At 34.7% G+C, this 16,745-nt stretch overlaps 2 protein-coding genes across 33 annotated transcripts in view; one reads left to right on the forward strand and one right to left on the reverse strand.

Annotated features, from left to right (window-relative positions):
* LOC136825783 (dynamin-binding protein-like) overlaps positions 1-12,336 on the forward strand; it is a 39,430-nt gene extending 27,094 nt beyond the window's left edge. For 2 of the 6 annotated variants that reach the window (XM_067082648.1, XM_067082651.1), the window contains 2 exons: positions 638-804; positions 9,155-12,336. In XM_067082648.1, the coding sequence (XP_066938749.1) occupies positions 638-804; positions 9,155-9,158 (171 nt within the window). In that variant the 3' untranslated portion in view covers positions 9,159-12,336. The remainder of the gene's footprint in view (positions 1-637; positions 805-9,154) is intronic. The other 4 variants (XM_067082652.1, XM_067082653.1, XM_067082649.1 and 1 more) reach the window with 3 other exon arrangements.
* LOC136825784 (excitatory amino acid transporter 3-like) overlaps positions 2,431-16,745 on the reverse strand; it is a 525,422-nt gene continuing 511,107 nt past the window's right edge. For all 27 annotated transcript variants that reach the window (XM_067082663.1, XM_067082665.1, XM_067082655.1 and 24 more), the window contains 5 exons: positions 13,064-13,250; positions 9,425-9,658; positions 8,418-8,612; positions 5,282-5,416; positions 2,431-5,077 (listed from right to left, as the gene is read on the reverse strand). In XM_067082663.1, the coding sequence (XP_066938764.1) occupies positions 4,906-5,077; positions 5,282-5,416; positions 8,418-8,612; positions 9,425-9,658; positions 13,064-13,250 (923 nt within the window). In that variant the 3' untranslated portion in view covers positions 2,431-4,905. The remainder of the gene's footprint in view (positions 5,078-5,281; positions 5,417-8,417; positions 8,613-9,424; positions 9,659-13,063; positions 13,251-16,745) is intronic.

A 16,745-nucleotide genomic window follows, 5' to 3' on the forward strand; every position in this document is an offset into this window, starting at 1 on the left:
ATGCCTGTCCTTATATTATATAACTTGAAGGTATTAAAAATTTATTCACTGAAAGTTAAAATTTATTCAAATTACGTTGCAGTATGTTCATCTTATCATAGCAGATGACTAGTCTGTGAGCTGCTCTCTTGTTTTACGTAGAACTTTACGTTAAACGGCCAGTCCATGATGTATTTGGATAAAATACAGTACAATATATTAGCACAAAGTACAGTACCAATGGAAAATTATGTGAAATAGAATTAATTTCATATCAATTTAAAGACTGTACTGGCAACATATAATGGAAAATGAAATTGCTAAAAAATATTAATCAAGATAATAATGCTCAAAATAACTTTCCAAGTACCATCAATTTGAATAATAAATTGGGGATATTGAGAAGAAATATGTGATATTACATGATTTTATATTAATCTTATTTACCTACAAGGTTCAGGCCTTTGCCAATTTTTGGTTACCAAAAACATTTATATCCTTAGAATAAATGTATGTAGTATTATCAAAGTAATATGAAGTATGACGCTTCCTTTAATCTTTAAAATATGATGCAATCCTTTTTCTTTGCCTTCTACAGTAGCTACATGCAGTTATTATCAGTCTATGTATAGGCTAATGCTGAGTTATTTTATTTTAGCAGTATGTGGTTTTGTACAACTTTACTGCTGCAGATTCTTCCCAGTTGACTATACAGAAAGGCCAAGTTGTTGTTGGTATACATACTGAATATCAAGATTGGTGGTATGTGAAGGATGACTATGGTTATCAGGGGTATGTTCCAGCCTCATACCTTGTCCAGCAGAGGTAAGTTCAATTGTAAAATTTTTAAATCAATTTCTGGATGTTCATCTTGTTTCGTTTATGTCTTATTGCCTTAGAAAATTCTTTGTGACCTATTACATTATTACTTGCTGTGCAACCAGTTAGGGATGAAGCTAAGAAGATTGTTATTATTGGGTCTACAATAGAATAGAACAAGTCACCATTTTTGTATAGTTGCTTTTATCAGGTCTGAATACTGAATGGCCTTCTCAGTTTTATTCAAAGTTAGGGCCTCTGGTTTTAATGAGCTTTTTCCAGGTTCTTCTATCTTGTGTCCTTCTGTATTTCTAACACTCATTGAATGATCACTTCTTATATTGCTTGGCAGGTGTTTCACAGAAAGAAAGTAGAGTAAGTTAGACAAACAAAATTAAATAGTACAGGTAAATGCAACAGTAGTAAGTAGACTTTATTATAATAATAAATAATGTGGAATAGATAAATAATGAATAAATAAAGATATAAAGATGTACTCCACATAAGTAATAATTGTAGGAAGGGATATTTCCTCTGACCATTGCATCATCATATGCCATTCCTTTGCTTAGCAGTGTACCAACTAATTGTGCTGTTTGTATTTTAATAATTTTCATGGTTTTTTTTTATCATTTACATCTAGATAAGGTCAGTACTGTACAGGTATAGTATTCCTCTTTCATTAATCTTTGATAGTAACTGGCAGTAGCTAGTGTTTTCTTTTGAATGACCATTTCAGTTAAAGGAAGAGAGATAGGTACCAATGTTAGTAGCTGTACATCACATATTGAACTTGCCTATTGACACCCATTTGACAGCGTGTCATGGTATATCAGGTTAAAATTTGTTCCCATGGGTACACAAACCATTGCGTTTTATAATAAGAGATATTCTTTAGCACAGCTGGGATGGTCATTGAACTTGCCAACAAGGTGGTAAAGGGGGCGAGTGGGGGAATGCCTACTGACTACTAGCCACTTTTTCTTCAGCTGCCATACAGTGGACGTGCTTCCATGTCTCTCTCTCTCTGTATTTGTTGGCCTGGATGAATAGCTTGCCAGTTTTTTTTTTTCTTTGCATTTGCATTGGATTCTTTATTTTTTACTTCATATTCTTTGTTACAAATTTTTTTGCGTTGCTTGGTCTTGTTTTTCTTTCTTTTAGAGGAAAAACATGACCAACACAGGTGTGAGGGACTTGGGTGTTTAGTGGTTTCCTCATGCCCCCTTATCGGTACACTCACCCAGGTATTGGTGTTTTTGAATGGATAAAGATTGTATGATCTTTCCTGCCAGCCACATATGCGCATGGTCTCTTCCAAATGAAAAGTTTGGTAGTTTGGTAAGAGGAGGAAGGAAGAAAGGTGTATGGTCTCCAGACTAGGCATATTCTAGCAAGAGGACAATTTATTCCTCACACTTTACTTGGGGAGGGGCATTGAGGGTAGCCAATGCTTCCTCTTTTTGGCTTGCATGTGCTCTGGAGGTTGGTTACAGTCTAAGTGCTTGTGTGCTGGAAGTTTGCACTGCAATCCTTTTTGAGGCAACACACATAAGATATGGTACTAAGTTAGCTTTTAAATTTTTTGGTGTTTATGACCATTAAGGAAACAGGAAGAAAGAAATGCAAATGTTCTTACATTATAAATTTTTATTTAGTCATACTGTAGTTTGAGCTTAACATACAGTTGATTAAAAAATCATCTTGTAGACTTTATAATTTATGCACCAGATAGGTCTTCATGAACATACTGGCAATATGTAATAAAAACTCAAAAGAAAAAAATCATGGCCCCTTTTGCATTCCCATTATCTGTTACTAGTGAAGCAAGTGAAGCAAAAACAAAAAAGAACACTGACTACTGTGAAACAATAACTGTAAAGACAAACAAACACAACAAGTCTCATTTCAATACCAAATGAATAGTGGTTTCAACAAGTGGCATATCCCTTTTTATTTTTGATTTCCAAACAAACATAGTGACATTGTGTGCAATGAAACAAAAATCTGATTTTAGCTGCAATTTTTCTGCTTTTGGTCATTGGTCATGTGTATATATGAGATGAATACCTTGTAATAACTCTAGATAATACTCAGAGCCCCTTTGAACAATAAATATGAAGTAATTATTAATCTTTAAAAAATTTACAAAGTAACAAGTATTGATGGTAAGCACAAACATTCCTTACATTTATTTCATCAAACTACTATTCTATAAAAACATAACTACTGGATTCTCTCAAGTACAATAATGAAGTAGAATATGATATGGAGAGAGGTTATCTTATTCACTAAAGACAAGGTCATACTCACTCACGAACCCCACATTTTTCAAGCACCACATTCATGCGCTCAAATAGATCATCAGTCATAATGGGGGTTAAATAAGTTTTAAATGCTGTAACTTACATCCACACAACACAAACATACCTATGGTATCCTCTCTGCTATTTCATCTTGTGTTTCTACAGTTGTAAAGGAATAAGCAACCAGTTATTCCTTGGCAGTAACATTTTATTACAATGCTAATAAAGCTTCCAAAGGCATATTGATTGCTTTTGCCTTCACAATTACAGTACTATGAACAAAGAACACAACACATTTTGGTTTCTTTTGTCGTCTTTACGGAAGAATACCTAGATCACAAATTCTTTATCAAAGAAATCCTTTAACCCTAAGTTATTGCCAAGAGCAACATAAAGTGGGTTAAAATTATAATTTTTTCTTTCAACTTATGCACAATAATGGTATTCTTGGTCTTTTATAATGCAAGGGAGGAAAACCTCAGTTGCTATATAACCTATGGAACCAGTCCAACACAGAACCCATTAGAAATATTCTTATTAATTGATTGATATTGCTATAACTGTTACAATTACAAAATTCCCAATCTTCCAATTAAAAATATGAATACAGAACATTGCTCTATATTACAGAAGTATAACATGACCTGGGATTAACGACTTTTTAATACACACATTTGTACATGTTCACCGATATTTACATGACGGGCGATACGTGAAACCTAAGCCAGATATTCGAGCATGCACGCAATCGACAGTATTGCAGTGTTCATGCACAAATTTTGGCTGAACAATATTTGGTTCTATTGCATGGTTTCACAAGAAAATAATACTTAAATTATTTATACATTTGAAAATGAAGATGAATGTTTTGACATAATGACACGGACACAAATACAATGATTGAGGCCCAACTACTTTACAACAAATATATATCTGTAGACTTTCCAACAAGACAACAATTACAAAACTTTCTATACAGTGGCCAAATACTCTGAAACTAATTATTATCATTTGATGTACAATAAATGCACTTATTCTATATACAGTACAATAATAATTTGTGCTTTGTCTGATAAACTGATATGATTTCACTTGACAACAGTAACAGCTTTCGCCAATTCCCTAACAAATTACACATATTTACTTATGCCTTTTGTTGACTCAATTCACATTCCTCAGTCTAAAAACTTTTTGCCTTGCAAAAAACAAAATATAAAAAAATGAAGGAAAGTAGGGTACAATATTAGCAAAGAATCTTTTTGAACAAAAAGCACCACTTAGCCATACAAGAGGAATGGTGTTCAGATTGCAATTCAGTATTGCACAACAAGTCTTTCAAGATGTAGTACAAAATTTCCACTCGCCCAATTTCACACAATTCATGCACATATATCTTAAGAAAAATTCCCTTGAAGAGTTACTCTATAAATGTAAGTGCTCAAATATGGGTAAAAATAGTTATAAAAGAATCTGGTATTCCTCCATAAACAAAAGTTTGCTTGTGCAAGTCAATTTCCGAAGAATAAAGTTTTGGACTAGTCTGACTCCCTAAATGAACTGATTCAGTCAGGAGGGTGTTATGGTCAGACTCAAAATGAGCACCCTCTACAGAATTATGCCATTATTGTACACTTGGGATTCTAGTTTACAGGAGTGTTTCATGTTGGGAAGAAGTTAGATCTTTCCAACCCTGTGCTTCCCTCAATGAGCTACTAGAGTCCAGATTCTGTAGCTTTAAAGGAAGAGGGTTAGTAGAACTAGAACAATTGACATCAAACTGGGAGTTAGACTTCACCTTCTCTCACATTTTACTTGATTCTACAGCATCCATACCAATTTCATTGGAAGGACGTTCTACATCCCCATTAACATTGACGCTGCCCATTCGCTCAAGTTCTTTCTTACTGAGTTCATATACCAATCCAGCTCCAATACTGTCTCCAAGGACATTAATCATAGTACGGAAGCGATCCCTGAAATCGAAAGTAAATTCAAATATATCAGTACAGTATTTGAATCATTACTTTTTATGTTTCATACAAAATTTATGTGGAAACTTTGAAAAACAGAAAGGTCACTTAGTTTTCAAACAATATGTTTGCACAAAACTGTTCAAACTAAATTTACAGATACCAAACCATATTTTTAAAACATGGTCACAGTAATCTAGTACTTACAGTAGCCAGTCTACAGCTATGATGAGGGTCATGTCTTCTGGAGGAAGTCCAACAACATCAAGTACCATCACCATGGTCACCAAACCAGCTTGAGGTATACCAGCTGCTCCAATAGCTGCTGCTGTTGCAGTAATACTATAAAACAAAGCAAAAAAAAAAAAAAAATTAAAATAAAATAAAGAAAACACTACTATGGGTGTGGGTAAAATTGTTTTTTATATGCAGAATTTTATTTGTACCGTAATGGCCAAGAACTCATGGCATCTTGTTTTTTAGACTGTCACCACATTATTTAGAACAGCTTGGCCCTACAAATACAAATACCTTCACTTGCTGTTTATATATGTCACCACAAACCAATTCTTATTACTACTACAGCCACTGTCTTTAGTAATGGTTAGCAGTGTTTGTTCCCCTGTATCACAAATTCAGTTGAAAGATTCTTCAGTAGATAGGTACATTTTCTTGTGATTTGAGAGCTCTTGTCACTTCTAAACTTATCATTACATACCAACTGTTACTGACAAAATTACTTGCAATGCACCATTACTTTTATATGTCAAGAACCAAACACTGGAGAACCAAACACTTGGAGTTAACTATCTCCTTGTGATATAAACTGGATGTGCATTTTGATTTTTTTTTTTTTTTTTTTACTGTAATACCATTTTGGACTGGCCCTTACTTGCATAAAGTGTGCAAAGTCTAACATGAAATACAAGACCTGCAACACAGTAATCTAACTTTGCTAAATAATCCTTTTGTGAATTTAAGGACTGACCATGGCAAAAATGGCTGTCAAAAAAGTAGTAAGTATAAGAGATCTGAATGTGATATATAAAAAAATTCTTGCAACTGTGGATAAAGAAACCTGTCTTTTGGCCCTTCAATTAGAACAATTTTTGTCTTATAAGTTGGTTGCATTTTCCAATTGTGTATTGCATATATGGAGACTTAACACACTGATGTGGCCTAACTTACTTTTGGATTTTCCAATTGAAGATATTACAAAAGCAGGTACATTTTGTAAACAGGTGTTTTTGTTAATAACCCAAAATAGTAGCTGCTTTCACATTCCAGTGTCAGTTAGTGTGGTTGAGCAGTGTCATGTAGAGTGCAATTGTGTAGGAATAAAGTGGCACATCAACTTAACAGACCTCATCTTGTTGGATTTTGTTACTTATTGGATGAATCTGAGTCCAGCAAAAAAAAAAAAAAAAAAGGAACTATTGTACTTTATACAGTAAAAAAATGTTGCACATATACTTATTCATGTGTACATAAAGTACATCTTTTCTCACTGCTTGACCACAGGCTGTGTAGATATGATTAGGTGCAGGGTGCTTGTTCTCAAGCTTGCCATCCATCAACGTCCACAGAAGAGGTTGCGATTAAACTTATAAGCATCTTTTACCCCTTCCTTGGTCACCTTTACAGGTAGACAGTACCAAGATTTTCTCCAGGAGATCCATGTAATATCCACTTAGGAATGGGTCTTAGGCACTTTTAGTTTCTCTGTTGACAAATTACCAAGCTGCTGGAGTTGGTCAACAAAGCCAGGATGATGGTGCTGTAACTTGGCCAGGCTTAGGTTTTGCAGGCTCATGTGGTGGTCTACCTCCTGGCCAAGTTCATCATCCCTGTAGGGGGTTAGTGACAGAAGTGCACTTCACGCAGTGCACTGTAGGCATTACTTGAGGTTCTTTGCAGCATCCCTTCAGCCCCTAGCTGCAACCCCTTTCACTGTACCTCCGTTCATATTCCCTTCTATCTTACTTTCCATCCTCTCCTAACAATTGTTTCATAGTGTAACTGTGAGGTTTTCCTCCTGTTATACCTTTAAAACCTCCTTTACTCTCAGTTTCCCTTCCAGCACCAAATGACCTCATAGGTCCCAGCACTGGGCTTTTGGCCTAAATTTTATATTCCAATTCCAAGGTCACCATGCAGAAGCAGGATGCAGCCACTAACAATCTCCGAGATATTCTCAGATATCAGAGACCTGAAGGTCTTGGATATTCTTGACTCTTGTCACCTAAAGAGGAATAAGCATCTTCAGAGGTGACAACTCCATGCATTTTCTATATACCAGTTGGCAGCTGAGACAGGTAATCCTACATGCTTCCAGAAACATGTCAGATGAGGAGTCAGGGCAGGTGAAACTGAGAGTTCATGAAATCAAAGCCTCCTCTGTTTCCTAGGCTTTTAAATGTAGAGAGATTCCTTCAATTTTAAGTGCTGGCACCACCTCGGCAGTACCAGTTTACATTTTAAACTTTGAGGGATGTTGTGTACAAATGTTTGGGACTTTACTTGTTAAGTTTTCTACTACTTTTGACATGACCCACAGAATTATCTACACCTTAATCTGACTTGCATAGTACCTTAGGGCTCAACTAGATCTATTGGACAACTGCACACAACCTGGACCTCCCACTTATATTGTAAATATGGGCATGATGCGACTGATGGAGTTGTGAAAACATAAAACTAGTTGAAAACATGAAACTAGTTTTCCAGACAAACCTCAACAATCATTACTAACAGACCTCCATTCCTGGTACAACAGTAGGCAGTAGCATGAGAAACTCAGGAAGTCGGCTGATGCCAAACAACACAGGAAGAAAAGAAAATAATCAGCCGGCGTGAAATGCCGAGAGAGAGAGAGAGAGAGAGAGAGAGACCCCCCACTGGAGTGAACCATTACATCAGTAATATCAGTGGGGGGACACCAGCAGAACCCCCCCCCCCCCCCAAGGGCCAACCTTCATGATTAATACAGCCAAGATGATCTGAACACCTGCGGGCTCTACAATGTAGTTCCCCAAGGTAGAAACTGACCAATGAAAATTTGACCCACCAAAACATCAATCCTTCCCTCTATAAATAACTTGTCCACCTTTAATTTCATACATTCTCTCAATAGATGACCAAGTGCGTGTGCATTGAAACATAATAATAATAATAATAATAATAATAATAATAATAATAATAATAATAATAATAATAATAATAATACTGTAAAAAGAAGAATCTGAACCAATGAAAAAGACCATGTCAAAGTACTGAATTTACATACAATGTGTTGTAAATAGATACTGTATAAGCACCCACCAGATGGTTAATACATTCTTACCTGATAGCAACAATTTGTCCAATAGTAAGAGCCATTCCTCTGACTTGCGCAATAAATATAGCAGCAACAGCTTCATAGAGAGCTGTTCCATCCATGTTAATGGTAGCTCCAATTGGAATTACAAAACGAGTAACGCGGGTATCAATGTGGTTCTTTTCTTCAAGACATTGGAATGTCACTGGCAGTGTTCCGGAACTGAAAAAAAATTGAATATTTTATATTTCACTCAGTCACCTTAAGGGTTCCATATGTATACATTACACCTGATGTGCAATTTTTTTTTTATAAAGGTTATATCCTAAAATTTATTTTCTCTATACAGTATTTGATCACATAGGTATGAGCATTTAAAAATGTAACTGAATCTTTGCAGATGCACGGTACATTTCAAGAATACTTGTGCTGTGTATTAAATAATGAAACTTGACAGTCATTAGTATATACATAGTATAGTACTTTTGATCAAAAACAAAGGATAGAGGTAAAAAAAAAAAAATAAATTTGGGTATTCCAGTTTAGGAGACTTTTTCATTAACTAAACCTTGTTGCAGTGCACAATTACTAGCTGCGCATGAGCAAAATAGTCAGAGTATAATATACTCTTTCTACAGTGGTTTAGTGAACTTTTTAACTGCCCACAACAAATAAATATTAATTTCTAATTTTTATTAATCATTAGAATCATACAAAGTAACTTTTCTACTGAAGCCTAATCTTCCATTTTTTTTATTTTTCAGGTGATCACCACAGCACACAAATTTCCTTTGCTTCATTCATTCCACATTTCCCTTTCTGATATTCTAACATTTCAAAAATTCCAAATACAACTTTCTCAAGAGGCATTAAAAGCTAGTTTTTTTCACAGCTACTGTATTACCTTTTCTGATCTCAAAACCTTGAAAGTACATGTACTAACGTATACTAATCCAATACTGTACAACAAACAATTTTCTCCCTTTATTTATAAAACTGGAGTTATGAATACAGTAATAAACTACTAAATTTACCTTGAGGCTGTAGCAAAGGCTGTGATGTATGCCTGCGTCATATTGGCTAAGAATCTGAATGGTAACTTCCGAGTCAACAACGTATAAAGAAGAGGTAATACAACAAAACCATGGATGAAAATACCAAGAACCACTGTGCCAAAATACATTCCCAGTTGACCAAGCATAACGCTGAAATCCTCCATCTCAATCATCATGGAGGCTACCAAGAAGAGAATACCAACGGGAGAGATCCTGAAAAGATGATTAAGCATGAACAGTTGTGTATAAAATACGTGATCATTAACATTTCTTACTAAGTTTTTCAGTCCTATGATAACTCCATTTTAATACAACCTTTATCAAGGTCAGATTTTCATACAATTTAACATCATATTCTCAAATTCATAAGAGCATGAAATAATACAGATTCATTCATGCCAGTACCATTTTTGCTTAATTAAAAAAATTGTAATTTTAATTTTAAGGTTACAAAAAAGCCACTTCTTATACATTTAATTAAAAAAAATGTTTACTAGCTCAAATCTTCATTAACATTTTCTCTTTTGTCTCCTCCATCATCACCCTGACTTACAGTGCCTGTAAAAAATATGATACAAAAGTGCTTGGAAGAACATGCACCCTATAGCTAATAAGCATTTCCACAACTTGGGTATAATGATTAGTTTTAAATTTATAGTGAAAAAAGTCTAATAATTAATTTTTAATCCTATTTATTAAAAAATTTTCAGTCAGACTTTTGTCTATACACATTTTAAAACTGGTCTCTGCACACAAAATGTGTCAACATTTAGTAATTAAGATAAACATAGTATCTCCCAAGCATTTTACTAGCACATACATTTTTCTAAAGAGTAAGTCCAGGTGACCAGGAGAAGACAAAGGAAAATATTTATTGTTACAACAAATAACACTAGTTTTTTAAAATATGGCATCCCCGAATTGTATAAGCTGGTATGCAAGGTTACAGAATCAACCATGGAGTAACAAGATGTAGGTATGATATCTCGGCCGGCTGAATATTTATTGCCAGAGACCCATATGAAAGAGAAGGACTGAAAGAATTTTTGTAAATACAACAAAACTGTCAGAAATGCTTCCAAACTAGTTATTAATTGTATGACTTCTACTTATGAAACTGATATTACATGTACAGCAATTCACTTCCTAATAATATGCTGTTTATTGTACCTGTCCATATTTTAGAAAAGTGGCAGCATACTGTGCAATAATAAACGTTAAAATAAAATATTTGCTCTAAATTACAGCGAGCTTGTTAGTATTCATAACTATCATTTTGCTTTCTGGTCGGGTTTGCCCTTTAAGGAATTAGACATGTAACAAATTCTCATAGCACTCTTCCTCTACTTGAGTATTCATTTTACATGTCCTCCCTGCTTCCTCCATATCTGTTTGCTCTGTTTATCAATGAGATATTCTCACTTTTAGTCCAGGAATCTCCTTCCACTTCATCCAGGCTGTTGCTACTTTTTTTTTCTCCACTGCCCTCTCAACACTAGTTTAACAATCCTGTATGTTTCCTTAGGCGTGTCCCTCAACTATGATAGGATCATGTGTGTCTATATACTGTACATATATTTTATCATTATATCTCTGACACTGAAAACAATTTGATCCATTAAAGTTTGGTAATCTTTAGTATCTTCTGTGACACTATCAGTTGCACTGTAAACAAACTATTGCATTTACCCTTACACCTCTCACATAGTATCAATATGGCAAATTTCAAGAAAGGACTTCCTTTTCTGCTTCCTTTTCAGTCACCATGTTTATTTTTGTTTATGTTGACTGTCAGGCACTTATTCCACCCAAGATCTGTATACACATGCTTCCCTTCTTGTACTCTTGTTTATTTCACACCATTACATAATAAATATTAAAGGAATTTGTTAGTCTTTCAGGGACACTGACATTTACCTCAAATTATTCTCAAACAACCACCCAAGTCTTCATTCTGCATCATGTTACTCTGTAATATTATTACTAACTCAACAACTTCCCTGTACCCTACACCTTTGTAATGCCCATCTAAATGCTTACTTTCAATCTGTGCAAAGTTCCTATTCAAGACCCACACACAAATTTTATGCAATCTCTTCTTTTTGCATGTACTTCTCCTGTAGTAACTTTACTTCGGAAAGTTGAATTTGTAGTCAATTTCTGTGTGGAAAAGCCAGAATGACAATTATTTACTGTAAAATTTTTCTCACTAGTTACTCCTATTTTCCCCATTGTACTACCCTGTACATTGCACATTACAGGCATCCTCTTTTTGTAGCGTATTGCATAATTGTAATACATTCCTAACTCTTCTGATCTTATCTATTCTTATGTTGCTATATGCTGTGGTTACCTTTTCCAAGACTGGTTCTCCAGTTGCTTGTTATTCGTAATGGTACAGGCATCTCTTAACCCCAGCCTCTAAAATGTCACATTCTTTATTTGAGCTTTTTATGTCAACATCTAATTATTTTTTTTCATAGATTAGGTCTTCTCTCTATTTTTTTCAATTGTTCAATTCCTCATCCACTTTTCTGTCCTCCACATTTTCTCTCCTTCCTCTGCTGTGTTAAGGTCCTCACTCTATCCTTTTCAAGTCTTCTTTTGCCCTTGCTGCATGTCTCCTGGCCTCCCTCTTCTCCCTCTATAGACCTTTCTTTTCAATTCCGATATGTCCTTAGTCAGAGCTTTAAGGCCCTTCTTTTCTGTCCCCTGTATGTAGTGATTCCACCACCATATTCTTTTATAAAAATTTAATTCCCTTACATCTAGTAATGTTCATGTACACTATGTTCTGAAACAACAACATTATCTCATGTATAAGGATGACTGTATTCCTGTAAAAAAAATATTGTATATGAAATATTATTAACCTTACAGAAAATATTGAATATGGAGTAACATCATTAACCTGTTTTTAATTTTTTAATTATAGTTACTGAATAAGCTACAGCTGCACACACCCTTGCACTTGATTAAATGCTCTTGGGTCAAGGTGAAAATGACTGTGCTGAAAGATATTTGCATCAGATCTGAACACAACATGAGTGCAAGAAAAGTTATAATGAAAAATACAAAGTTTATTGACAAATTATGATTACCAAAGAGCATTTGCATTTATGGGTTAAGATGGCAAACTACAAAAACTAAAGAATTTTCTTGAAAGGACTTTTTGTATTAGTCATTATTATTTTAAAGACCAAGAATACTGTTTTTAACAACTACACTTGTACCACATTAACAACTGGAAATAACTAGTAAGTAAAGTACTGTAAAAAGTATTAGACTGCAATTTCTACTTAAAAACATGTATTTGTTCATGTGAAAACCATGTTACACCCCGGGAAGCATCACAGCCACTTGTGGTGAAGTAGCATTTCAACAAATTAAACACAAGAATATACCATACTCAGTGTGGCAAATGACAATGTTTGAAACATCTCCTCAATGAGGAAAATGCTAATCTTAAATCTCATTCTTATAACAGATATACAAATTTGTTACATATTTGATGTTATATGTACAGCTTAAAAGCTATAAATTTTATTTTTAAAGATCTGCATCTGTAGTTTCCAGAATTTATGACACTACTTGTAATCATCAACCAAAAATGCTTACCAAATTAACCATGAGGTAATAACCATGGAGGCATCTGAGAGAGACTGGAAGAAATCAAGAAGAGGCTTGCCCTTAGGCCCTAGTTTGGAGAGGGCTAAGCCCAGAAAGGTAGCAAAGCTCACCAATCCCATGATGTTTAATGCTCGGGTGTGTTCCATAACAATATCCCATTCTGATTTAGGCAACTCTGGAAAATGAAAACACAAGATTATACATCAGGAACTGGGTGATTCAAGTACAATTTCAAGAATACCTTTCTAGTAAAAAATATACTCTAAATTATACTATAATGATATCTAGATGCCTTCAAAAAACTAAATACCCATTTAAATGTCTTTTGAAGCTATGTTACTTGGAAACTAACCCCTCCACATATTAAAGCTAATAGAGTGACAGCTATACTGAGACAAACTACCCCATAATCAATGTAGAATTAAATTACGAACTGATAAATTTTACAGAAATGTGGAGGGCAAACTTGACCTTTGATGAACATACTGTAATTTAGTACAATAAGTCAATGTACAGTATTAAAGGGCCCTCTGAAAAGAAGGAAATTAAGAAAGAAAGAATTCCAATCTGCAGGTTGGTTACAAAGCTACTGTACAAGACTGAGTAGTACTGTACAGCAATTTTGCAAGTGAAACATATCCTAACACTGACATGATGTCCTAATGAAAATTAGGTTGGATATTTTTATTCACCTATTCTTGCATTAAGGGTGTTTTAAATTATAACCAAACAAATGGACACACTGAATGTAAGGTGACCCGTTAATGTAAAATTTTATTACATTAACAACTGGAAATAATTTGGAAAATAAAGCATTCTATTCCTTTTCTACTTTCAAGGAGAATATTTTGTGAGGCATGTCATGCTGCACTAAACTAAATACTGTATACATATAAGACTAGCTTGCAAAAATATCAAAAATTTCTGCAATCTATACAAACACATAGGGACTAACAAGGGGATATGATCAAATTACCTGAATGATTTGACCATAAGAACATGGTCATGCAACAGTCCTGTGCTACTTAAGGTGGTTTTAACTTCCAAATAAAAAATGAGTTTGTGTCTTTCATGTTCAACTATCAAAGCAAGTACACCTTCATGTACAGCAATAACATAAATGCTTATGTACTGAATTGTAAAGTGTGGTATCATCTGAAAGTACAATGAAGAGCTGATCAAGCCAAGACCTCTGGCAACAGGCCATAAAGAAAGGGCTGAAGTGGGTTTTTGCTGATGTCTAGTCCTACTTCAGCAAAGTAAATTTCTGAAAGGATTCCAGGAAAGGGAGGTAGCAACTCATCTAAGGCTATTTATATGCTCTGGTCAAATAATCTTTGGCATACACTGGAATGCAAAGTATAGAGGCTGTCATCTTTTGAGCTCTATAAAAAGCATTTAGTACATCAATATTCTTTAATCACAACATGATTAAAGTCAACAATGAGACGGTAAATTTTTATCATTATGTGCAAATGGTGCCCAAAATAAAAATAAAAAACAAAATGAAAAACTGTGCAGTGCAAATGGAAAAGAAAAGATGTGCCAATCAGTCCTTCGCTTTGAAATGGCAGCTTACGTGGCGAGATGAGACAAGCTCATCTCCTGATGTAGGGAGATGTGGGGAGATGTGAAACCACTGCAGTAATGTGATGGAAGGGGGGGTAGTAACGCTGCATTCCGTGAAGTGCATCATCATAAAAGAAAAGAGAAGAGAGAGCACCCAAAGTATGGTTGTGGAGAGCAAGAAACCAAAAAAAGAAGTGAAAGACATTTTCTTGACATAAGGACGATCCTACGGAATTAAAAATTCTGACAAGAGAATGTTTCTACATGAAAAGGTAATTACTAAAATCATATGGACTAATCATGAATATTAGGATATGGATTTCTTCAAAAGAGTGAATCTGCAAGATCTCATACAAATGCACAAACCGTACCTGGTAACTGCTTTCTAAATGCAATATAAAATGTAAATATTTTACAAAGGAGGGCACACTTGGACATACAACATATTTTTAACAGTAACTTACATTATCCTATTAACCACACCATACAGTAGACTCTAAATACAGTATACATAAAATGGGAATGGGAAATAAATTGAAGTCAGGTTCACCCTGCCCATACATATCCTAACATGATACAGTATGTATACTTTACAAATATTTAAAACATAGTACCTGGTTCAAGCACAAAAATCAATACCACATACCAACAGAGGTACAATAACTAGTTTAATATTCTGCAACATACAAGCCCATGTTTTATCCATGCCTAACTTGCATTGATGGTTGAACAGGTTGCATCCAAGATGATTTTATTCTCCCTAATAAAACAACTGGTGATGGATGAATTAGTCCCAAATTAGTTCCCTCACTTCTTCCACAAGGTTGGATGAGTGGATGTTTCCACATACTGTATAGCTTTGTATGATAAAAAATTTAAACCTGCAACATGAATGTGAACCTGTACATTTTAAAACTCTGGGCATTAAATACTCCAATTTCAACAATGAGGAGTTAGGAAGTTATGTTCTCTGTGTTTGGCGGCTGTAAGGTAATTACTGGAAAATATCCTGGTACTGACAGACTTTATTGCATTTAATGTTCACCATCAACTATGCTAAACTATTGTTTAATAATTCCAAAAATATTAACATACTGGCCACATCTACACCGTGACTATTCGGTGACTCCTATTCATGGAACCTTATCCTTGAACTTCCACCACTGTGTTCTGCTGAGCCATTATCTAACATGAGCTGACCATATCCTTTAAGAAACAACATTTACCATACAAATGCTGCGCATCAGTTCCTTGATCTAAACCTCTGATCTGTATAAGTAGCTTTAAATACAGTTTCAATAACCCCTTACGTAAAGTACTTACTAATGGTAATCCTTGTCTGTTCCATTTAGTTGACTAATGGCTAATCTTGGTGACACTCAGAAATCATCTTTTGATCTGTCTGTAACCATCCCATACTGACTTATTTTTCATATTATCCTCTGTCACCTGTGATCATTATTCACTGTTGACAACAAAGGACAACCCCTTAAGTCCACCTTTTAACTCTCCAAACAGCTGGATATTGCCTTGCCCAACGATCTTACAGCTCATAGTAAGCTTAGCCCATAGTGACCTGTACAATTATCACCTCTGGTTACCAGACATTTTCTAATACTTTAGTATAAATAGTATTGTTCTCCATAGACAACGTTCATTAGACTTTAGTGCTAGAATTCTACTTTACTCAACTGCTTCTATGCTGAACAGTTTACACCCTAATCCATGTTGTCCTCCTCTTAATGGGCATGTGTACATATCATATCAAAAGAACCCTCGTCCATATTTGCATATCAATAGCCACTGTCTAACACTGGCAAAGCATTATAACTAATCTAATTGACTGAAAAGCATCTTCCATAGTGTTACAAAAATAGCTGCTAGTGCTTAGAAAATCTCAAGTGATGTTTATATTCGCTTGAACTATCACCTCAACAGAGACCTTAAGAAAATTAGTATGTGATGCAGTCTTGTAGGGTTTGATGCCCTATTCTTGAAGCACAGGTTTTTACGTTAGTAGACCTCATGTCATGAAATCATCCAGCATTTCATGGAAAGCTAGTGACAATGTACATCATTTACTTACATGGTTGTTCATACC

Source organism: Macrobrachium rosenbergii, chromosome 39 (assembly GCF_040412425.1).
Source record: "Macrobrachium rosenbergii isolate ZJJX-2024 chromosome 39, ASM4041242v1, whole genome shotgun sequence".
Classification (NCBI taxonomy): domain Eukaryota; kingdom Metazoa; phylum Arthropoda; class Malacostraca; order Decapoda; family Palaemonidae; genus Macrobrachium; species Macrobrachium rosenbergii.